At 45.9% G+C, this 25,335-nt stretch overlaps 1 protein-coding gene across 1 annotated transcript in view; it reads left to right on the top strand.

The window, feature by feature from the left end:
* RTN1 (reticulon 1) overlaps positions 1 to 25,335 on the top strand; it is a 111,322-nt gene that overhangs the window by 56,727 nt on the left and 29,260 nt on the right. The window contains exons 2-3 of the mRNA XM_085061088.1: positions 5,671 to 6,408; positions 9,498 to 10,280. Coding sequence (XP_084917214.1) covers positions 5,671 to 6,408; positions 9,498 to 10,280 — 1,521 coding nt within the window. The remainder of the gene's footprint in view (positions 1 to 5,670; positions 6,409 to 9,497; positions 10,281 to 25,335) is intronic.

Below are 25,335 nucleotides of genomic sequence, written 5' to 3'. Positions count from 1 at the left end.
ACATCTGAATAAAGACTTGTATGGATACAGATGAAAATGCAGTAAGGCATTTTGAGTCTTAAAAAGGAAGGTAATTGAGTTGGGGATTTTTTGCCCCTGAGACATCATGTATCAGGGTCAAAAAATAGGAAAAATTATTTCTCTTTTTTTTCCCCCCCCTCCTTTTTTAAGTGTAAGTCAGGAATAAAAAGAACTCAAGGTCAGGCAAAGGCTTTTTACTAGTGGCTGATGACAAGATTGTAAATTTGGTATAGAAAAGGCAGGACTGCTTAATAACTGCTTTTGTTGTGCATTTGGAAGCAGGAAGATACATTTTCCTAATGGTCATGGCTGAGTGATAATAATGAAAGAGAGGCTGGAAAGTAAACTGCTGATGTGGGACTGGGAAACAGAGAGAGCTCCCAGCTGGGGTTTGATCTCCAGATACAGATGTTTAGGTGATGGCAACATCTGGAAAAAGGGTCTCTTCTGCACCACTGCCAGGTGCTGTGGAATGCCATGGTGGCTCCCATAGACTTGCTGTGAAATCAGCCTTTCAAGGGGAAGAGTAATTATACAATAAAAAGCTTGGCAAAGTGCCACATTACCTCCTTGAGCATTTAAGAGAATACAGGATATAATTTTAAGATCCAGGCTTTATTCTCAGTGCTGAAAGTGAGTTGCTGCACATCCCTGAGCTCTGAGGTGCCTTCAGGAGTCTTGGATCAGAGCAGAGCTGCTGTTCTGGAAAATGCTTGTTGCTTCACTTTGGCCTCTGTTATCTGAAATCTCTGGGTGACACCTGAAGGGCTGAGGTACTGGGAGTGCCTTGTGGCCTGAGAAACCCTCTAGCATCATTTGAGGCCAGTCAGAGGAATACTCCCCTTGTTATTATCTCTAATTGATGAATTCCCACTGGTCAGTGACTGTCCAAAAGGGACAGCTGGATCTTGTTGCCATGGGAGAGAGCTGGGGAGCTTCTGGGAGCTCACAGCCCTGGGGCAGGCAGCAGTGACTCCTGAAGCTCAATATCCAAAGCAAAATGTCAGAGCCAACTATTTAAAAGACTTACAGGAATTTGCTGGAAGCAGCTTGCTCCCACTATTCTGCTTTTGTCTGAAAAGGTCGCTGAAACCTTGATTCCTCCAGTTGCAACCAAAGAGATTTTCTTTCCTCTGCACAGCTCCAGGCTGTAAAAACTGCATCATCTAATTAAAGATTAGTTCTCCCCTCTCTTCTTCTGAAAAATTAATAATTTTGTCCAAATCACTGACACGCAATAAATACAGAGCCTTGCATTGCAGGGTCGCCAGCTGTTCTGGGAAACTGAAATTTCATGTCATGGAATCATAGAATGGTTTGAGTCGAAAAGGACCTTAAAGATCATCTTGTTCCAACCCCCCTGCCATGGTCAGGGACTCCTTCCACTAGACCAGGTCCCTCAAATGTCAATCTATCTGTGCCAGTGAAGATCACCAGAGCTGCATGTGAAGCTTGACAGGTTAATATGAAATAAGGTTGTTTTATTGAAAGCTGAGCACACTATTCTGAAGTGATCAATTTTAATAAGGCCAAGAATACTCTAGCTGGGGAAAAAAAGAAAAAGAAGAAGTTTTATTTAAATCAGCTCTTTTTCTTGTCTGTGATCCTCAGATAACTTTTTGTTCCCTCTCCAGTGTGCTGGAGTAGTGCAGCTTGCCTTGATCCAAATTGGTCTTCAGCTGCCTTTCTTAAATTAAGAGCTACTCTGCATGGAACCGATGATTTCTAAATTATTTCCTGTGTCAATTGCTAAATAGCTCTAAATCCAGTTCCTTAGCCGAGGATTTCTGGATCATTCACTTATTCTGAGGGAACAAAACAGTCATTTTCCAATATTTTTTTTCCCTTTGCAGTTGATGAAAACACATGTAACTTGCTGAGCATCTCAGCTGTGCTGGAGTGATTTAATCAGACCCATTACTTCTTAGCTGGTCGCAGGAAGTGAAATTATTTCCCGAGGGCTCGTGTTACTAGAGCACAACTGCAGCTCTCAGGAGCTGAATAGCTTTCCTTCACCTGAATTGGCAGGCAAGATTTTGGGCAGTTTCGAGTGAAATCCAGACTAAAAAAACCCCAACCTTTGTAACAAGGGTAAATTCAGACCTGGTACTGTCATCTGTTACCAGTGCTATTCAAGGCTTCTCCTTCCCACGGATATTGAACCAAATAAACCTAAAGTCAGAGAGGGCATTGCTTAATCACCAGGCTCTGAATGCACTATTCTTCAGCAAAAATCTGCTCAGCTATTATCAGTTTCCATGTCCTTAATACTCAGCTTAATAGCTGATAGATTCACGCTTCCCAAATGAGAGGCAGTTTTAGCAATGGCTTTAAATCATTCCCAGTGGAAACAGGGAGTTACATTAAATCCTATTAATTAGGCAATTTCAGCTGTCTTCAGTGCTTTTGACTCTGCTGTTGCCTTGAGAGTTGGGATCCCCATATGTCCTGCTAATGTGAATTCTCCCCCTGCTCAAATGTGCTCATATACCCTGCAACTCCCTCTCCTCCTGAACTCCAGTGGGAAATGCATTTTCTGGTTTTGTTGTTATTTGCAAAACTGCTGCAGGAAAAAGAAAAAGGTTTATGATTGACGGTGATTCCATTTTAAATCAGCTCTTGTGTTAACATCTGCTGCAGTACCAGGTTTGTGCTGTTTGAATGTGTGATGTTTGTGTCGATGGCTATTTCAGGGTGAGATTTTCTTTCTGCTGAGGAATAACCTAAAGAACAGGATGGTATTTTCCCAGCTTCTCTTTATCAGTGTGGCTCTCCTGTGAGCTGTCCTGGCTCGCTGTAACTCCTGCTATGAAGCACCTGACACAAATGCATTAGAAACCCTCTCACTGCTCTATTGATCAGCATTGCTAAGAGCTGCAAATGCCTGTGCATCTGGCTCCCATGTACTGTGGACAAAGCACAAATGAAAGCTGTGAACAGCATCTGTGAATATTGGTTTGGCGGCGGCTTCCATCTCCTTTTTGACTCTGCTTGTGCTCCCTCTCTCCTAGCAATAGTGGGATGTTTGTAGAAGTGGATTTTTGCCCGCTGATGGTGTTGTGACAGTGTATTCCTTGTGAGCAGAAAGTGTTCCACAGCCATCTTGAGCTGGTCCACAGCCACTCAGAATCAGTGGGACTTTTCTAGTGAATTCAGTGGGCTTTGGATCAGGTCCAGGAGGCACTGAGGAAGCATTTAATGAAAGAGCAGCCCTGAAACCCCGTGATTTAGACAGCCACTCACCCAGCACAAATAGTAAATTACAAACAGCAGATACTGGCAGCAACAGGCATAAATAGTCTGTAGTCAGCAATTCACAACCTCAAATATGTTGGCGTAAACAATACATCAGATAATTCCAGCTAACCAACACATTTGTGAAAATCCAAGCCTGTTTATGGATAATTTTCAAAAAGGCGAGTTCAGCAAGAAGTGCACTTGCAAGGAATAAAACCTTTCCCTTTTTGCTTACTGCTCATTTAGAAATGTGTTCTGGGGATGAGCTGTCCTTGCAAGGCACTGGATGACCTCAGGTAGAACCTGGGTGCTGGGCAGCCCAGTTTATCCCTTATTCTGCTTTGGTTTCGCTGTGGTTTTCCACTTAGGCTTCATTCTCATGTAGCTCTGCTGTTGGGACTGAGTTATTGGGAGCAGTGAGGATGGGAGCTGCCTGCAGCAAGTTACAAAAGCATCTTGCAGCCCTGAGTGAGCTGACAGGAAAATAGAAGGTGAAATTTAGGGCAGGTAAATGTAAAGTTACACAGATAGAGAGGGGGAAGCAAAGTTCACATGTGTAGGGAAAATCTCCTCAGTGACCCTCATCACTCAGAGGCAAGATATTGCCTGGATGATAAATCTTTCCGTGAAAAGTTCTGTGCAGTGCCACACAGCAGTGAGAACACCCAGCTGAATGCTGGGAATTACTTGGAAAGGATGATTTTCCACTTGCTGGCTGCAGCATCCCTTGCTCTGTGCTCTCCTGTGGCAAAAGCTGCTACAAATCCCTGGCTGTGGGGATGGAGCTGCTGCCAGCATGGTGTGTGCAGGAGCAGATTAGCAGGGAGAGCTGGTGGGGAGCAGCAGCACCCAAAGCCAGGCAGCATGGAGACACAGGAGCAGGTGGCACAGGTAGGATGAAAAGCAAGATGTGGCACTTTGGGGTTGCTTTTCCCCTATGCTACCAGGTTTCCCCTTGTAATAGGAGGGAAATGCTGTTCCCACTCTAGAAGCAATCCAGGGAAAAAAACTTGTTTGCAAGACATCGTAACACTGAACAAGGCAGAAATACGACGAGGAAAATGATCACTCTGCCTTTGTGCAGGGCTTGGGGTGTGTGTGTCAAACCCAGTGAGGCTGTGCAGTGAAATAAAGCCTTCAGCTACAACACTGAAGTACTGCAGGGGGGAAAATACTGCTTCAGGGCTCACTGAGTGAGCTGCACCTGCCTGATTCATGGAGGGCTGTGGGGAAAAGCAGTTGTGGTGGTATTTAGAGATGTTATCATTTTCTGCGTGTGCAAGGAGAAAGGAAATACTCAAATGCAAATAGCCCAGGAGTTTTCATACTGATATTTCCCAGCTTCTGGCTTTGCAGCTGCAGGAATATCTCTCTAATATTACAGTGAAGTCTGCACTGTGTGGTAGCCCAGGCACGTGTGGAGCAGGTCGGGAGCCCCACATCCATCACAGGTGATGAGCAGACGTCAGAGAAAGCCAGCCAGCTCCTGTGATGCTTCAGCACACGAGGGGTTAACAGGCTACGCCCTCCCATAGGCAGCTCCTACCAACACTGGCTTTGTTCCTCCTCATCCCATTCCCTCGGCCCCTACAAAAATCCATCTCTCCCACCTCCCCCGTGGGGGATTTCGCTGTGCTTTGTATTAATGCTGCAGAGAGAGAGAGTGGTCGCTGTTTCTAATTTAATTAGCGTCATTCCCAGGAACTGTAAGCGTGGCAGAGGGAATTAGAGGCAGAGTATGAAAATGATGCATGGGTTTAACCACCTTCATGCCAGCATGATTTGTAGATGATGCACATGGGATACAGCTTTAGGAACCTGTAGAAATCACTAAATGGGGATGTTTAGTGTCTGCCTTGGTGTTTCACATGTTTAGAGTCGCTACTCTTAAGAGAAAATGTAATCTCAATCTGCCTGTCATCTTCCCATCTCAATTTCTGTCCAGCAGAATCTTTTTCTTAATGAAAAGTTTCCTTTGTATGAAACTCCTCCTATTCTATGTATTTTAAATAAAAATATTGGTTTTGTATTGAATATTAGATTTGTTTTAAGAGAAATGGATGCTGAACCCCTGGGGTGGATTGTGAGGGAGGTTATGAGGTTGCAGTCACAAGAACTTTTTATTCACAGGCTGGGCAAGCATTGGCCAGGAATGTTTACTTACTATCAGGATCCTTATAGCTATTTTAAGATAAAACAGCAGCTGGAAGCCTTGTGTGACAGATGTGCCCCTATATTGCCCACAGCTATAGAAAGAGACAGTCCCCAAGAGCCTTCAAGCAAAGTCAAGTCTGGTTCACAAACCAAATCTAAAACCAGCAGGGAGCGAGGAGTGAGTGTGGCTCTGCAGAAAGCTTGATGCATGCAGGCATTTGTGTCTCACTGTGCCTCGTTTTTGTGTGTTTGCTCCAGGTGTCACAGGCTCATCACATCTCTTTGACTATGGCTCCACTGCCAACGGAGGGGACAACTCCTTCTACACCTCCCTGATCTCCGATGTCCACTACACCACCCCGAGGGACTCCACCTATTTCACAGGCATCTATCAGCAGGAAAACACCCCCATTCCCTGTTCAGGCAGCACGGAGGGGTTTAACACTCTGGGGCATCCTGTTCAAGATGTGACTGGGTTTGAGTCCCGTGGCTTGTTTAGCTCAGACTCGGGAATAGAGATGACTCCTGCAGAGTCTACTGAAGTCGACAAAACCTTAGCAGATCCCATGAAAGTAGAAGGTTACAAATACATGGACATAAGTAGATCAGAAGAAATAAAGTACCAAGAAAAACACGACTCTGACTCAGAAGATGAGAGCCCAGGCCTTAGTGACAAGTACCGGGGAACTCCTGCAGGGTCCAGCAATGCTGCTGAACCTCCACGGACACCTTCGGAGAGCACGAAGGCAGCCAAGGAGCAAGACCTGCTGGAAGACAGAAAATCTGGAGGTCAGCACAGTCCCTCTGCAACTACAGCCCCTGTCAAGATCACTCTCACCGAGACAGAAAGCCCCAAGGAAGCTGCTAGCAAAGAGCCAAGCCCAACCCAGCAGGACACCGGCCTGAAGCTGAGCCATGAGGTGGTGCCAACCGTGACAGTGTCAGAGCCAGAGGATGACAGCCCAGGCTCTGTCACACCACCCTCCTCTGGCACAGGTAATGATGGTGCAGGGCATTGGGGGTTTTGCTGTTCACAAAGTGGTTGCAATGGTAGCCCTGCAGGTTGGAGAATTACTGGGGATTTTTGGGATGAGTGTAACTGGGTGTGAGTTGACAAGTCTCCATGGCTGGAGGTGTTTGTGTAGCCAAAGTGAAGGGGGGTGCAAAGTGTGTTCCCCATCACAACACACTGCTCAGGATGGGCTGCCCTTGCTGTATGGAAAGGGATCCAGGATCTCTGAGGGATCTCTCCTCGAGGGGAAGGAGTGTGCCTGTGGGCATCACTAGAGGATATGTTATCTAGGCCATGCTGTGAGATGGATCCTGGTGGTTTGGAGGTCTCTTGGTCACCCTGGCTGTCTGGATTCCTCAAGGGAAATAAGGTGTGTGGGATCAGGGCAATGCAAGTGGCTGGGTTCATATTATTAAAATTGTAATGGCTGACTTAACACCTCTTTGCCCCTGCAGAAAATAAGGTTAAATTGTTAAAAATTGGTGCTGTCTCTGTGTGAAGGTGTTGCTTTTATAAAGTGCTGAGGAGGAAGATGCTGTCACCAAATTTACAAAGGGGACTGGAGGGACAAAGGGCTAGTCTCTTTAAAAGACTCCTGATTTCTATTGGAGGACACCAAAATCCTGTGTTTACACATTTTCTTACTGTCTGATTATTGCAGTAGTGCATAATATCCATTCCTTGTTTTGCCTACTATACACTGCTAAAATATGAAAGTAGCATAGTGCTTTAGAAATAAAACACTGTGAATAAAGCTCTATGACTAGAAACAGAATTTTTAGTCTGAAAATTAAATTTCAATGTCCTGGATCAAAACCCTTCAACAATGAACATTTGATGAAGAACATCCCCAAGCTGAAACTTCCATTGCTTTAGTGTCATTTAGAAGCATTAAAATACCCAAAACAACTAGAATTTCCTTAAAATGCCAGTCTGGCACAATAATATCTACCCTTAGAGAAATATTTGGTTCCTACAGAAAAGTGAGGGGACATTTGTACACTTCCACACAGAGAAGGAGATAGAGTCCACCACAGCTGCGAGTTTATTCTGCCTGCTTCAGCCAGAAACTTTAGATAATGAATAGACTTTTCAGCCACATTTTAATTCGTTTTTTGGACTGAGTGAAATCACACACTACTCCTGAGAAATGCCACTGTTTATCCATCTACACTTTTTGCACTACAAGGTAACTAAGGACTACAGGCATTGTTACTTATTCAGTCCTGGTAACTGTTCAAGGCTGCCTTGGGGACACTCAGTGCCTGTATCCCATCAAAACTGCTTATCCATCATATAAAGGAAAAAAGAAGGCATCTTCTTCTAGAGGCTGGCTCCCAAGGGGTGTTTCCTCTGGATTTTCCCCCTTTCCCACAGCCAGGGATGTTCCATGCCCAGACTGTTCATAAGCAAAGAAGAAATTTAAAACCTGTCCTTGCTGTTCCCACCCAGTGACCCAGTAAAGTCACAGCTCCTAGGTGCCCCTCAAGCATTCTGGCAAGACCCCTAGTCACCCCCTGCTTGGATCAAGACTTTTGAAAACGTTTTGCTTTTAATTACTGTCCCTCCTCTTTCTGGGGAAGGAAGATGTGGTTTGTCTCTGTGCTGCTCTGGCGCTGAAAGGCCACAGGGATTTATCCACTTCCCAGTGCCAGCGGTAAATGTGACACCCTGCTGCTGGCCACAAAGGGGTTTTATTCCCAAGGTGAAAGGCAGGGCTGAGAGTTACAAACTGCCAGCACAGGGAGGAGCAGGGTGAAGCCCAGGGACAGCGCGTTGCTGCGCTACGAGGACTGGAAGTCACATGCCTGTTTGGATTTTTGACAAATTCTGCCATGGCTCAGGGAGAAAATGCTCACATGTGGTGCTGTAGGAGAGCAGTGTGGCTCACTCAGCTTCCTGCAGCCACAGGAGAAGGATGCACAAGCTCCCAACGCAGCAGAAACTTCCCAGCATCCAGACAGGAGTGCATTGTAACAGTGCCAGCACCTTAATCCTGTCTGCGGCCACAATCTGGGGTGCAGAAGGACGTTCTTGTGCAAGGGGGATGTGTTACAGGAGCTGCTTTGTCAGAGTAGCTGCAGACATTCCAACAATACTCACTCAGTATCACTGATGATGTGTATTGGCACGTGCAGAAACCAGAATTGCTTGGAGGGGTGTGGGGAGCTTGTTTTTCTTGCTCATCTCCCAACAGGATGTGATGGCACAGGTTAAAACCTCCCCCTGAATCATCTTGAGGAGGGCATATGATCAGGAAGAAGCTGGCTGGGTTACATGAGAAATTAAATCAGAAAATATCCAGGAATAGTAGTTATCATAGAATATTCTGAGTTGGAAGGGAACCTCAAGGATCATGAAGTCCAACTCTTTGCCCTGCACAGGACACACCAACAATCCCACCATGTGCCTGAAAGTGTTGTCCACCATCCACACCCTGAAAAAAACCCAAACCCCAAATTAACAAAAAACCCAACTAGTCAACAAAAGAAAACAAAAAACAAACAAAAAAACCCCAAAACACCAACCCAAACAAAAAAACAAACCAACAAAAAAAAATCAAACCAACCCACAATTGAGAAATGTTTCTGATCTGAAACTTTCCACACCTGAAAGTTACAGTTTGGCAAAACTACAGGTGACTACCCACAGGTTGTTTGGATCAGCAGTGTCAGAAACCCACCAGCCCTGTGTGTGTATTTATCCCCAGGACAGACCTCTATCTCCTGATGACAGTTTGATGCTGTCATGTGTGCCCTGAGCCTGTGTTCCCCTTGACTGATGATTTTCCTGGCAAAAACCACATTGTTGAGCCACTGGTCGAGCAGTGACCAGCATTGCCTTGTACCTCAGAAGTAAATGATGCTAGTGATACTTTAATAAAGAGTACAAGCATGGGAACTGCTCTATAAGGACAAGCTGTTAGTGCTGTTGGTCATCCCAGATAGGGAGATGTGCTGTGCTGCTGGAGGGATACATGCTGGTGTGAAATCTACCGTGTTTGTTCCCTAAGCATCCAGAAAGCAAGATTCTTAATTGGTTTCTGTTCTATTTTTTCCTTCCCGTGTGGCAGAACCGTCCGGCTCCGAGTCGCAGGGCAAGGGCAGCCTGTCGGAGGACGAGCTCATCAGTGCCATCAAGGAAGCAAAGAGCTTTTCCTTCGAGCCCTCGGAGGCGCAGAGCTCTCCAGCCGCTCCGGCGGACAAGAAGGAGCAGCGAGCCAAGCCCGGCCGCGCTCCCAGCTCCGCACACGCGGATCACGAAGCCAGCAGCGCCGAGTCGGGCGATTCCGAGATCGAGCTGGTCTCTGAGGACCCGCTGGCCGCCGAGGAGGTGCTGCACTCCAACTACATGACCTTCAGCCACATCGGGGGTCCTCCTCCGTCGCCAGCCTCCCCCTCCATCCAGTACAGCATCCTGCGGGAGGAGCGGGAGGCAGAGCTCGACAGCGAGCTCATCATCGAGTCCTGCGATGCCTCGTCGGCCTCCGAGGAGAGCCCCAAGAGGGAGCAGGACTCCCCTCTGATGAAGCCCAAGGTCATGGACATTATCAAGGAAGAGAACAACTCGCGCACTGACGCCTCAGACTACGAGGCCAGTAAAATGACAGAGAGCAGGATGAACAGGGAGAACCTGGCGGAGTCCTCGTCCTACCTGAAAAGCTCCTTTGCTGCACCAAAAATAGGCGCTGAGCCCCCGACCTCTGCCGTCAGCACCGAGGAGCTGAAGGAAAGAGTAACCCTGAAGAAACCCATTGAAGAAACTGTTGTTAACCAAAGCAAAGTGTCTTCCAAGGACTTTGGCAAAAAAAGTCCATTGGCTTCGTTCCTACTGCCGTTTTTAAATAAGCAGAAAGGTAAATGCAGATGTTGTGTTGGTTTGCGCAGTGCTGTTGAGAAGGGGAGGAGGGAGAATTGCCTGTTCCTTGCAGGGAGGTGTCTGTAGTACGGAGCAGGGTGAGCTGCTGGCACAGGATGTCCTCAGGGGGAAGCTGGCCATGCCTGTGACAATGAACAAAGTATCATCACTGACCTGCCAACCTCTTGGGAAAAAATAGAAGGTGCCAGCAACAATAATTTTTAGGCTTAAGCATATAGATACAGGATGGTGAAGGACCTCCGGTACCTGTATTTTCTTTGTCTTGAGGACAAAGAGGAGCAAATTATCATCTTTCCTTTTAAATACTACTTGCCTTGCCCCAGGGAAGGGGTACAATCAGAGATGTGGTCCTGCACCTTTCAGAAGTGTGAGGATAAAGATTTTCAGGGTGCATTTCTGAAGCAAAAAAAAAAAAAAAGGAAAGGTTTGGAGGAGGAGCAGAGTTGGGTTTGGTCTGTGTGTTTCTGTGAAGTCTGAGTGTGGCTGTAAAGCCAAGCATGCAAGTCTAGTCAGGAAACAGCTCAAATCTGCAAGGTCTGCAGCACTGACAAAATATGTTAATGGTGATTCTTAGTGGTAATGAACTAATGACATGAATAGTCTGAATAAGAAACATGTGATTATTGCTTGTAAGTGTGTTTTCCTGCCAGACTCTCAGAGCTCCCAATGTCATGCTGTGCATCTCATCTCCCTCACAAATAGTCTGGGATCAAACCCTTTCTTTCCCACTTCCCAAATTCCCATATTTTAGGACTAGACAAACTCCTGCCCAAACCACAGAAGCTGTAAGGCTGATTAAACACAGCTCATCCAGTGTCCAGCACTGGGTCTCTGCAACCACAGTGTATTGTATGTTGTACTGGTCAGAGCAATAACAATTTGGTCTTGGATTTGGGAAAGTAGCCAGGCTCTATCACATGTTCAGCTAGTGGTCTCTCCTGCAATTTTGAGATTTCAGGGTCTGCTATAATTTTTAATACCCTTCAGTCATAGTCAGATTTTTTTTTGGCCTAACTTTCACGACTATCTTAATTTCTGTCGTTGTCTAAAGTGATGCTAACATAGATTTGTTCTCAGATGGTGGTCAGAGAAAATCCCTGTATGCATGAGCAGGTTTTGTCTGTGTGTCCATGTTTCCTATCTTTATTCTCCTAGGGCAGTAGAGGCAGGAACTTTTCCTCACAAGTCAGTTGATTACTTCTTAGTGTTGCAAAGAGGACTATTTCAGTATGTGCTTTTTACCCTTAAGGCACCCTGGTGCCTAAGGCAAGGAAAACAAAAACATAGAGCCTCTTGAGAGTGTTGCTGCTAAAAGTTGTGTATCTTTTTTAAAAGCTGATTTCTAGATATGGGGAGGTGAACTCAAGAAAGTTTGGAATATGGTAGGGTTCAGTTTACACTGCCTTCCAGTCACAGGTATTTGCTGAGTGAGTTGCTATGTCTGGCCAATATTTACATTTTTATGTTAAAGGTGGTGTATGGGACTCTCCTTCTGTCCTGGGAAAGGAGAGCTTGTCCCTCACTGAAAGAATCCCCATGAAACCAACAAGAAAATCACATGAAACCAACAAGAAATCCACATGAAAGTCAGCACTTTATCAGTTATCAGAGGTGAACTGAGGGATTTGTTACCAACCTTGGTGGAACCAGAGCATCCCCATGGGTCCTCTCAAGCTATGTTGGCTGGCAGGGAAATGAAGTGGCAGAGCACATCCACTGGGACAGGGAATGTTTTCATGGCATCAGCTTGAGGACTTGGCAGAGCTCTACATCACAGCATCACATTTGTACCATGTGCCAACTCAGAGGCACCTGGCAGGCGTTTGGCATGGGCTCCACTCAGCCAAAGTGACGAGAACAGGGGGAGAAGTGTCAATGACACACAACAAAGGCGCAGCAGAATGATGTCACCCAAAGCAGGAACAGTCATCATTCATTAATTAGGAGAATTATCTTAGTTATTGTTACCTATCGTTAAGAGAATGCAAACAAGATGTGGCTATACTTGGCTAAAGACAGAAATCAGAAAAGCTTTGATTGTTTCCTATTACTTACTTGTTACACAAGATCAAATGAAGCTGTTCAACACACCTGGCTGGGTTTTTGGCACCCAGCTGTAGATATCTCTGTGGTCCTTGGCCAGCTCACAGCCAGGTATACGTAATTTAAAAAGTCACCCATCAGTTTCACATGTAAGCCTTAACTGTTTCACAGCGTCATTCTGTAACCCCACCAAATGTTTTTTCACCTCTATCCATGGCATTAAATATACTTCACATGGCTCTTCTGAAGAGTTTGCTCTGAGCTGGCAAGATGAAATTTGATTTTGAGCTCGGGAGAGACATGGAAATGCTGTGCAAAGGGAAAGCCCAGCATTCCACTGACCCCAGGAACAGCCTTGCTGCTCGTGTTGCTGGCAGCCTGTGGCTCCTGGCCCTCTGGTGTGTCTGCTGGGCGTGCTGAACCCACAGCCATCCCCCTGGATCACAGGGTGGAGCACAGCAAGTGCACGTGTGGTTTGCAGTGTCTCTCTGCTTAACGTCTATTGCCATCCAGTGGCAATAACAAAAACGGGCTGTGACTTCCTACCTCCATCTCACTGGAGCTGTCAGGATTTGGTGGAGTGGAGCTATTCCCCCGCTGTTAATCACCAAGCAGCCTCTCCTGCTTTTCCTCGTGGTCGGAATGATTGCTTTGCTTGGTGCACCCCAGGCTTAGCTTTGGTTGCAGTGGTGCTGTTGCTACCTGTGTTAGTGCTGCCAACTCCTCCTCCTCCTCGTCCTGCAGAGCACAGAGGGGAAGGCAGAGCTGCAGCCAAGCATCTGTTGTTTGGCTGTTGCTGCCCTCACTCCACTCCTGGCATCTCCTCCCAGGGGTGGGCACAGCCCTTACACAGCAGGGCTTGGAGCATATCTGGTCCTGGCACTGCAGGAAGGAAAGCTGCCAGCTCGGTTTCTTTTTTTAAAATTATTTTTAATTATTATTTATTATTATTATTAGTAGTAGTAGTAGTAGTAGTACTGTATGCTGGACTTGCACGTGACTTGAGCATACAGAAAATTTCAGAAAAGACCTGCTGTCCTGGAAACATGAGTCCTTTGGCCTGGGGCATTTTGCAAGAAGCCCAAAAGAAGCCTGGATCAAGGCAAGATGAGAAGGAGCTCTTTGGCTGAGTCCTTTCCTGTTTTCTCTTGTGGTGCCCTCTGGCCACTCTCTGCCAGGGTGGCCTGGCTTACCTTGTGCTGGTGTCCCACAGCCCGAGGACCTGTCTAGGGAGGAGATCTCCCTTGTGCTGGAGCATCATGTCTCTCCTCAGCCCCTCTTTCAGTGGCACTATTAGGAAATTCCATCTGCTTGATCCATTTAATGTAATATGCAGCAGCTTGTTACCTTTAGATCAGATGTCTGAGCTCAGGATATAAAAATGAAAGAGATGTGGACATTCGTAGTAATGTTTATTTTAATTTTCTTTTTTTTTTTTAATGGTAAAATTTCACTTAGGAAAAGGAAAGCCCAGGCCTGAGGCTGTGGGGTTGGCTGTCACTCACAGGTTAGATGACACAACTGGAGGGACCCAGACCCCAGGCAGGATCCTGCTGGAAACACAGTCAAATGAAATTAATCATTTCAAGTGCATTATTCTGCTGCACAGTCCTGTGCCAACCTGCCATGAAGCATCTTGATTTTGATGCCTTCTGAAAGGCTTTCACAGCAGTACTCTGGTCAGCCCCCTACAAATGCGTGTCCTTACCACACACCCTTGGTGGCTGCTGTGGCTCTGAGCACCCACGAGGGACACTGAGGTTCAGGGCCACCCATCTCTGTGCAGTGTCCTGGTGTCTCCCAGGCAGTGTCACAAGCTGCAGTCAGGATCACCTCTGATTTTGGGGTGACAGTGGAGAATGCCCTGGGTTGAAAGAGGTGTTTTCCCTCCTTCCTGGTGCCTCTCCTGCTGTCCCATGGTGTCCAGAGCTACCCCACAGTGGACAAGCACTGAGCAGTGTGGGCTTTTCCCTTGTTTGGTGTCCCAGACAAACTGATTTTACACAGTTTCTTGAGGAGATGGTTTTCCAGCAGAGATCTGGGAAAGACCTGCAGTTGTTGTGAATGCTTTTTTGTTCAGCTAAACATCGTCTGCATTGAGTTAGCACATCCCTGCTGTTGGAGGAGTTGCTAGTGAGGCATTTTTCCGTGGGAAGGGGATGTTTGGTTGGGTGCTTCAGCAGTCTGAGGCTGGTTTCTCATCTGCATGCTCTCACCAGGCTGGCTCTGCAATCAGCAGCAAGCCAGGCCAAGGCTTAAGCATACGGTAATGTTAGTTTAATATTTTAGTGCCATCTGCTGTAAGTGCCTCCACACTCTGGCCCATCTGTTTCCTGAGCTTCAGTTTGCTTTTTATGGGGCTCCGGTAGCTTTACATCCTTTGGAAAGCCCCAGCTTGGAAAAGGTGTAGGTGAGAGGGATGTCCTACCTGGGGGTGGAGTATCTGCACCTTGTGATGCTGTAGGAGGAGTGGGATAAAACCTGTCCAGAGAAGTAAACATGTGAATCTAGCCCTGGCCTTGCCATGAAACCTTGGAGCAGCCTGGTGAACCTCTTCCATCCTTCTTTACTTCAGGCTAAGCAATTCTAGATTCTTCTTTTTTTTTCTTTTTTTTTTTTTCAAATTTATTTATTTCTTTTATTCTGTGGTCATGTTTTTGAGCTTTCTGACCTGTCTTGTTCCCTCTGCTCTTTCCCACCATTGGGCCCCAGACATCATCTCCAGCCACTGTGACTGAAGGAGTTTCCCCATCCCAGCACTGACTCCCTCTGCCCGTGGAGGAGGAGAGGGAACTTCACAACTCCAGTTTCTGCCTTTGCCCCAGGCTGTTCCCCAGCTAATTTCTGGCCATTTCGTGCAGTTCAGCTGCCACAGGAGAGCTGGTTACACCCGTCAGGCTGTGATAACTCAGCCAGAGCTCAGCTGGAGATGTGCAGGTGGTGTTGGTGGGAATGAGCAGCGTGCACCCCAGTGGGTTGTGCTGTGCAGGATTTCTCCTTCATTCTTTTTTTTTCAGGAAGGAGGGAGTGAGTTTGGCCCCTTCTGGCCTCAGGAGTGGTTACAGTGTCACCTGTCCCCTTTGCAGGGGGGACAAGGAGAGTGAAACACAGTCAGATGCTGACTCTGGAGTTCTTCCGGGAGTCCTGCTTTGGTGGGAGCACAGCAAGGTCCCCTAAGTGAAGAGTGGTCACTTAGAGGAGATGTCTGAAGCCTGGAAAGGATCAGAACAAAGCAAAGAATGGAGGATTTTCTCCCTAGATAATGGTTTGCTCGGGCAGTGGCTGGGATCAGTGGTGATTACTGCCATAATCCCTCTCACAGCGAGCACCATGTACACACCCCAGAGCATGACCTTGAGATAACCTTCAGAAATGTCCCAGTAGCTCTCATCCCTTCATTTCACAGCCACAGCCTGAGGATTTGGCCAGCTTCACCTCTAGCATCTCTTTCCTCCCCTGATTTTTGTCTCTGTGGGTGAAAATTACTCCCCATGTATTGCATCAGGTCAAACTTTTAATGCATGTGTGTCAGAGCATCTTAAACACAGCGACTGGATGCTCAGAGGGGCTTTTAAAATTGGGCATAGCTCTAATGTGGGAGGATCACATGTCTTCTCCTGGGACTGCTGTCTACTCCACTGCCTGTGAGTGTTAAGTACTGAGCTATAAAAAATTACAGGCTTTATCCTTCCGTTTTTATAAATCTTCCCTTTCAGAGCAAGGGACAGCGTCAGCAGAGCTGTCATCAGTTGCAGCACCCAGGCAGAAGTGTGCCTTTCTGACAGATATGGCACAAGGTGGTGTTTATAAAACCTTTCTGCCACATCAAGCTTACACAGTGACCAGTGAGAAAACAAACAAACAGAGCCCAGAAAACTCCTTGTTTAACTACATGGAGGCACCTGATGGTTGTGTCAAATGTTTAAGTATCAAGGAATAGCAAAGTCCAGGCCAAGCACAGAGAGCTGGGAGGTGTCTGTGTACAAATAGGAACCTGCTGACAGAGCAATGGAGAAGAAAGATGTGTTTTGTGCAAAGAACTTTCTCTGTGAGCCCACAGCTTGCTCTGCCCATATCCATATCCATATCAATATCCATATCCATATCCACGTCAATGCCCCACCAAGCTGAGCATCCAAAGTTGGCTCAGTTCTGCTCCTGGGAAAGGCTGCCAGGAGAAAACTGCTCTGTTAAGGAGGGAATTTTGTGTTCACTCAGGCACACCCCAAGTGCAGAATCACTCAGAGTTTAATCACATTTTAAAAGCTAAAACCTTGACACGGTGTCCTTTTCAGTGTCTCCTGGTGTCAGGGATCAGTGACTCAGCTTTCAGATAAGGCTGTGATGCTGACAATCTGATGGTGGCCAGGTTTTGCAGATGCCTTGATGTAGGGATGCTTTGCCTGGATATTCCAGCAGATCTCAGAGGTTTGTTATGGACAGAGAAACATCCAACACCTATGAGGTAGCAATGATTGCTTTTCTGTGGCTGACACAACATATAGTGAGAGAGGATGTTTACTCTGGGCATACAGAAACATGAAAAAACACCAAACCCCAAGTCATAAATGATGAAGGGGAAATTTATAAAATCTGCAAGGGTTTTTTGTAAATTGTGTTAAAAGATCTTTCATAGAATCACAGAATGGTTTGGGTTGGAAAGGATCTTAAAGATCATCTCATTCCAACCCCTTTCCATGGGCAGGGACACCTTCCACTATCCCAGGTTTCTCCAAACTCCATCCAAGCTGGCCTGGAACACTGCCAGGGATGGGGCAGACACAACAATTCAAGGTTTTAGCTCAGAAGGTGCATAGGAAAGTTTATATACTAGAATACACATTAGATGAGCTGAAAATAAAAACATTTTTATTTTATTAGCACAGAATATTTTGCTTAATAATGTACTTTTCTCATAAATTTAGTGTTTTGCAGGGAACTTCTGGAAAGTTTTGTTTTCTGATCTAGAAATGCTGCTTCTGAACCTCTGCAATGCTCTGTGAGCTGGGAATTGCGTTTTTTCACCAGTTTCATTGATTAATTCATTTGAAGAGTTTGGACTCATTTCAGGTCAGATTTAAATTTAAGATTAAGCTCCGGTGATAGAAAATACACCTCTAGGTCTCAATGAGAGGTGGAATACAAATTCCTGAACCTGTTGGGTCTAATTCTTCAGATGTTCAGCAGAATAAGGACTTCCCTGGGTATTGCTATTTGTGTCTGCTAGATACCATGAGGTTAAAATTAATGTATTTGACTGTAGCAAAGGGTGGGCGTGTGATAGATTTCCATTGGGAACAAAACCTGGAGGTGGGTATGGATTTTACTGGTGTTTTTCCTTAGCTTCCAAGAGTGCACTGCTGATTGGGACATAATAACTATATTGACTGGAAAGGAGATTTATTTTTTTGTTTTCCTTGGAGACCTGCTGAGTTCATGTCAGTTCAGAACAATATAGAAATTAAGGGACATGCAATGATCCAAAAATCCAGAGGGCTTGAATTCCCCCCTGAAGGAAGAGTCTCGTGTTCTTGTCACTTTAGCTCTTAATCTCACCTTGGTTACCACTTTCCTTTGTTTTATTCCTCTGCAGTATATTTTTTTCTAACTCTCTTGACCTTTACCAAACCTGGGCAATTTATTCTGCTATATTTTTCCAGAGAGGTATCACAAATATCCTCTTTCCCCTCTGGCTCTGAGAGCAGCTCAGTGTTTTCATGGGAACTGTAGCAGTGAGAGGTCATTCTGGTGTTCTAGATCTGCTGGGTTTCATTTGTGTGTGAGGAATACAAATGAGTATGGGGGGAAAAAAACCTTAATGCCAAGGGCAGGCAGGTTGGTTTGGATGCCAATAACCTTCTGCCCCCACCACAGGTCTGCAGATGCAAGCCTGCCTGTGGTGGGGATATTTGGGGGTGTCAAGGTTGCTTAAATCAGCTGTAGCAATGAAGGTGAAGGCTTGTCTTCTTGGTGGTGATGACCAATTTCACAAGTGCTCTGAGCCTGGGAGGCTCCAGCTGAGCCTCTTTTATAAACATTTGGCACACAGGGCTCCTCGTGCTTCTGAAGTAGGTGTTTCTCCACTCCAGAGGGTTGAGTGATTGTTTCCTGCATGTTCAGGGCTCAGAAGATGCAAAACATGGCGGATTTGCAGCTCCCTTGCACAGCAGTGAATTTTTTGTGGGGAAAAAGCCCTGCCAGTCGGGTTGCTTTGGAGCCAGAATCTTTGTTTTCAGGGTTTATCTTCCTTGCAGCTTCTACTTGACTCACTGTTTGAGTCTGTGCTCTGAAAGCCCTTTGATATCACTTGCTCAGAGAAAGGCTTTCCCAGCTGGTGCCACGAGATTTTCTGTGGAATTGGTGAGCTCTTCCAAAGGTTTCAGCTGGTGTTGGAGTTTGCTTCACATCACTGAAAGCAAACTGAGTCTGCAGACTCTCCTCCAACACAGGAACTGATTAAGTCCATCTGGGTGCTGCCAGTCCTCTGATGCTTTCCTGTGACTCTCCAACATCACTGGAAAATATGTACAAGATTTCTCCCAGTTCATATCAAAATGATTCACAAATCAGTTCATGAGTGTGCAAACCACAGTGAGAGGTGATCTCTGGAGTCCCCTGAGCTGGGGTAACTTGAGAGGCACTAAAAGGACACAGATAATCAGTATTACTTTTGCAAAAAGGCCATGTCTTAGAAAGAGAGAGACATAAGGCTTCCAAGGCAGCAAATTGAGCTTGCCTTTAGGATTGGTCATTAGGCTATCCAGATTGCCAGGTAAAGTAGGAATCTCAGTGAAGACTGTCCCTTTTCAAACTGGATCCTAAAGAATAATTTGCCAGGGAAACAGCTTTTGGTGTTGCTTCATCATCCCTCTGGATAAGAGCAGCATACTTCGTACAAATGAGCAAAATGTAAATTTTTTTAATAGCTTCTTATCTTTTGACTAGAAGGTGCAATGAGATTGTGAAAATCAAGGGATAAAACAAATTCAGATTTCCAGGGTCTGGTACCACCATGGCCTGGCTGATACAAGCTCTCTGCCTTGCTTGGTGTTATTCAGAATCCACAGTGGGGTAAGATCAAAATCCAGCCTCTGACAATCCCAGAAAAAAATACTGTTTTCTGAGCAACTCACATAAAAGCAGCCCAGGATCTCTGCTCACTCAGAGAGTGCTGTGGGCAGAGGTTTTTCTGCTCTCTTTTAGGAATAGAGGCAGTTCCTTACAGAGCAGTGTGGGGTGGTCCTTGCAAACATCCTCATGAGATGCTGATAGCATCAACAAAACAAGGTCTGTATCTGAGCAACCAACAAGGTAGGGGAGCCTACAGAAAAGCCAGCAGAGATTAACAGTCAGGATCTCTGAAGGTTACTTTGTTGGGCTAATGAAGCATGGAAATACTGAAACACGAGCAGCTATGCTTACTTGCTTAGGTTAAGTGCAAGGGTTGTTCCAAAGAATTGGAAGCTACTTCCCAAAGTGAGAGAACAGGCTCTTCCCTGCTTGTCTGGGATTCCTGCAATGGAGCTTTGCTGCTGCTGCTGGAAAAACAGAGCTACTGTACCCTCAGCTGAAAGTGAAAGGCTTATTGCTTCAACCAGGGAGTCATAAAATGAGTGGGATTTAATAAAAGCCGTAGTAGCAATTGTGCTTTCTGAAATGAGCACTCACCTTACCCTTCATGTGCACAGACAATTATTGCAGCTGGATATCACACACTGACTCCACTACACGTGCACACCCCTTTGTCTGGAAAAGCTGCTGAAAAAGGACTGAGATTGGCTAATTTATTGTATGAGGAATTGATTTGGTGGGTGTGATGAATTGCTTTCGCTGCAGTAACACCAGGAACACACAACAAAACTGGGAAATGACCTCAGGTTTTTTCCTGAATTCTGGTTTGTGAGATCATGCTTATTCCGTGGTTATTGAACTTTGCATCCAATAGATGTCTGTAAAAAAACAAAAAAAAAAGGAGGTTTTTCCATCATTCAAAGAGGCAGTGAGCAGGAGCAGCAAGCAATCCAGCAGAATGATTAGCAGCACACCATTCCTATCAAAGAGGGAATTTCCATATATATAGTTATATTTCCATATAACAGCATGCTTTTTACTTGTAGATCTTGCTCCTCCAGCAGCAGTGAAGGGGAGATTATGTTGGAATGAAGTTTAAATGGAGAAATAGACCAAAGAACTGATCCTACTAAGTGCTGGAACAGCTTTGGCACGTGCTTAATGTTGCTGAATTATTCATTGAGCTGGCTGGGCAAACTGACATTGCAAAAGGAAATAAATGAGAGTGCTGGAGGAAAAATGGTGAAGGATGTGTTAGCCAAATGTCCTGGTGTCCCAGAGCTCACAGAGAATCGGGGCAGTGATCCCAACCCCAAAGTGCCAGCAGCTGTCAGGTGTGAGCCTTTTGTAAAGGAGAGAGTGGATGTTTTGGCTGTGCATGCAAAGGTGACTTTGGTGGTGTTTGTGGGCCAAGATGAACTTAGTTTGGGATGTGAGCCCTTCCCTCAATGAGGGGAAGCATTGCAGAGAGGAGGGAATGGTCAGCAGGCTGCTGCTTGGGGTCAGAGGCATTGATGGGGCAACACATTGAGCATGTAGAGCCACAAAGACCAAAATATTGACTTTTGTCAGATACATCTGTCTGGGGGAACATGCCATCTGTTATCCCTTTGAAAGAAGTCTGGCTTTCTTCTGTTCCTGCCCCCTTGTTAAATCAAGTTATATCAGTGCTGCACTGCACTACAACCCACAGCAGTAGCTAAGAGGAGTGCCTGGATGAGCAGTGGTCACTTAACTCATGTTTGATGCTCCATGGAAGGGGATTGAAAAGATCAATGTAATAATCAAGGCCTCACAGACCTGCCCGTGCTGTGGTTTGAAGCCTGTCTGGGGAGTAGAATCATTTCCTGGCCCCTCTCTGTCTGCTAAGAGAAGAAATGTTGCCTCAACCACTGTGTAAATGTCTCTGTTACATATAGCTCTGCTCTCCTGGGTATTCTGGGAGGAAATATTCAGAGCACTTGGCTTCAGTTCCTGTTGTTATTGCACTGGTTTGGAGATGCTGGCAGATGAGATTTTCAGGATTTATTCAGATGAGAGCTTTGCTTTTGCCCTGTGGGCAAGGCTGGAGTTCAGAGCTGCAGATTCTATTTGTGGATTTGGATCAGGCATAGATATCATACCTGTCTGCATAATTCTCTGCCTGAGCCATCTCCTGCCTGCTCAGGAGAGTTCCCAGTGCTGCTAAGTGGAGGTTTAGCAGAGAAAGCAAGGGCACAGTTGTGCAGCAGGAACTGCCTGGGCTTTTGCAAACTCAACATCAGCATGTCCAGCTGTGCTCAGCAGCTGCATCCAAATACCATATTCTTGGTTTCTTTGGGCTCCTTCAGAGTCTTGTGCTCCTTTCTGCTCTCAGGAGAGCAAGTCCCTCTGCCATCTGCAGGATCCAAGGGTAAGACCATCCCATCCACCTCCAGCAAACACCATGGTTGTGATGCTGGGGTTTGTCTCTGAAGATGTCCCTGCTGGGTTGTGCCATAGTGAACCCCAAGGTCGTGCTCCCCATCACCCAGGACCACCAGAACAGCACACAACCCACCCTGTTTGGGTTTCCTTGGGATCTCACATTCAGGTCCAGACAGGTGTGAGAGTTCAGCTCTTTTAGCTCATCTCAGGTAATCTCCCCTGAAGGGAAACAGATTTGAAAAATCAAGTCACTGAAGAAGATTCTGCCACACACTGGGTTTTGCGCAGTTTTTAAAAATCAGATTTAAGTGCAGGGGTTTGAATCTTTCTAGAAAGGTGAGATTGCAACACACTTTCAGCTGTCACCCCCACAGGATCTCAGTTTTGCTGACCAAAGTGAAGAGTCTAAAATGCTGAGGCATCCCCTGTGCATCCTTTCAGCATATTTTGACCCAAAATAGGAAGAGAGAGGATGTAAATATTTACTGGAGTTCTGTATCAGAGAGCACCCAGGGATCTGCATTTGGATAATCTGCATTGCAAGAGAAATCAAGGGAATAGCAGATGACTTTGAAAGGCTGCAGTGCTGGATGTGTTTCTTAACATGCACAAATTGCTCCCTGATTTCTCAGGAAAAAGAAAGCTTTGGGCTGATTATTGTTTTTAGATCTTATTTTAGATGCAGTGCCTGGAGACCCAGTCAAGATCAGGATCTTTTGTTAGCCAAGACAAGAGCAAGCAGTAAGGTCCTTTCCTTGGAGAGCTTGCAGGATGAATTTCAGTGTGAGGAGGATTATTAAATGCAGAAAATACCACCATTTTGTGTTGTCTGAAGGTCAGCCCTGCTTTGCTGGGGCCTGCTCCTTTTTTCAGTCCCCTCTCAATGGTGTTACCATTTGGGTGAAGTGGTGGGTGAAAGGTGAGGAAAAGGGGAGACAAACGAGGGGTCTGCTCTGCTTTGTTCCCAAACCTTTTCCCTACTCAATGCATTTGAAAGGTGAGAATTGGCAAACTCATGCCTGACAATACCAGTCAGTCCCATGTACCCAAAGCCATCACAGAGGGGAAAGATGAGGAAATGTGCCTAACATTTGCTTTATAACACAGCTATCCAGAAGTCTGCCCACTGCTCTTGAAAGAAGAGATGTGTCTCTCTTCCTTTCCAGGAACTTATTGCTTGTAGGTAAAATAAAAATGGGACATCATTTGAAATATCCACACCCCAGATCTCTGGTCAGTTTGATTTGAAGCTCCCATTCCCATTTTACTTGAACTCTGCTTTAAATACAGTTCACAGAGAAGGATGCAGCAGGTTTGGTAGGAGATGGAGCAGAGCAGTCCCTGTGATCACAAGATTCCTCCTGCCACTTACTATAAATGATGCTTCTGCTGTGCAGTAGAGGAACGGAACCACACAAGGGCCTGAGGACCGAGTGGTCTGCTTTAATTATTCATCATTAGCAGTAGCTATTATTATTTAAGAGCCTGACATATTAATTGCTGGCCAGTTTCTTTCCTTGATTGCTACCATCCAGTGTCCTACTCTATTTGCTCTTGGACCAAAGCAGAGCTCTTCTCCACCAAGCCAGCTCCATACCTTTGCCATATCCCTGTTCATCCCAGACCTCTCCAGGCTCTTGCTTGCAGTTATTCATACTGTATTAGTTTGAAAACACCCAGTGGGAGATCACAAGTCAGGATTAAAATTTAATAGGAAAATTAAAAATAAGTGCAATAATACAAGGAAAAGTACTGACAGAGTCAGATACAACCTGACACCCTGTTAGGGTGGTGGTAGCAGTCCAAGTGAAGTAGTTCAGTTGAAGCAGTGATCCTGTGGAAGGTCTGCTCTCCAGCTGAAGGTCCAGTGTCTCTTGTCCTCTGGGAACCCAGCAGACAGGGCTGCCTTGGGCAGTTCCAAGGCCAGGTTATATCCAGGTGGGAATGCTTGGCTCCTCCCTCCTGGGTGGAGCATCTCACAATAGGATGAGATAATTCCATTAGTCACATGGTGGGTCCTTGATGGCTCATTGACTGTTATCAGGGGTGAGTCACAGCAGGAGATAACAGCTAATGCCCCACAGCTGGTGGTAATAGAATACTAAATACATCTATACTGCAACCTAGGACACAAAGCAAGGCAGACAGTGCTTTGCTGGTGTCAATCCCAGGTTTGTGCTGGGTTTCCCATCGATATCCCCCTGAGTCTGACTCAGCTGCTTCACACAATACATTCATGGGAACAGTTCCCACCAGCGGTGCCAGCACGCCTTACTCTCATCCCCATTTCTCCCTGAGAGGCACAGGCCTTGTTTACTCCTCTTTTAATAACACAGATGGTTTTAATAGTTCTCTGCCTTCGCCCCCAGTTCTTTCTCCTTGTCTGTAGTCTGTTTAATGCTTCCTTCTAAGTGATGGCTTTGTCACTTAATCTCATTAAAACTTCTCTCCATTGAACTCCGTGAGCTGCTTATCAGACCGTAAGCCTAATCTCCCATTTGTAATTAATTTGTTCTGTGCCTCCTAGAATTTGGCATCATTAGATAATGGCATCACCCTCAAGGTCACTGATACACAGCATGAGGTAAACACCCATGGCTCCAGCCCAGGCTGCCCTGCTGGCCTCCTCCTCCCTTTGACACACAGCTTGATTTTATTGACATCTTCCTCCCTTTTCCTCGGCCAGTTTCTGATGATGCTTCCTGTCCAGCGTGTGCTGCTGTGTGACTGCAGATCAATATCTCAGGCTGTCTAGAAGCAAATGCTTTTCTGATATCCTCCCAGTGCAGGCTCATCTGCACCAGTTTTCTACTCACCTTCCAGTTCCTTCCTACTTGGTCTGAGAGATTAGTTGCACCATCCTTCCCTTGCTAAGTTACACGTTTTTAAAGTTTGCAGAGCCTTGTCATAGAATCCTAGAACTACAGAATAATTAGATTAGGAAGGGACCTTAAAGATCTTCCAGTTCCAACCCCTGCCATGGCTAGGGACATCTTCCACTAGACCAGGTTGCTCAAAGCCCCATTCAACTCAGATTTGAACACTCACAGGCGTGTCCTTGTGGGTTTAGAGTTGGGAATAAGATACAGGAGCCTTTCACCTTCAGACTTTTGTGCTCAGTGGACACTCAATGGCTCACTCATCAATAGCATAGGTAGAAACAGCCCACTAATCACTATTCTAGTTTGAGCAGATCATAATAATGCTCAAGTCATTATTATGATTTGACACCCATATTTTTGAAAAAAAAGGAAAAAAATCCCAGGTTATCACAGTTCATGGCTCCAGCTAGTATCACCAGGCAATTTCCACTGGTGAGGTCAAGAATATTAAGCACTAGCCAGAGATGAAAACCAGCCCAGTGCACCCCTTTGGGCAATGTGTTCACAGGCTGCAAAAGGCAAGAAGGATACCTTGAGTGGTACTGCTGTCTGCTCACTGGGATTTGCTGCTATTGAGTAGTCTGGGACCTTTGCAGACCTGGAAATAGGGTCAGTCCTGGTACAAGCTCA

Source organism: Lichenostomus cassidix, chromosome 5 (genome assembly GCF_008360975.1).
Source record: "Lichenostomus cassidix isolate B80296 chromosome 5, HeHo_3.0, whole genome shotgun sequence".
NCBI classification, from domain to species: domain Eukaryota; kingdom Metazoa; phylum Chordata; class Aves; order Passeriformes; family Meliphagidae; genus Lichenostomus; species Lichenostomus cassidix.
Note: the sequence above shows the minus strand (reverse complement) of the source record. Positions and strands in the feature narration are given on the sequence as shown.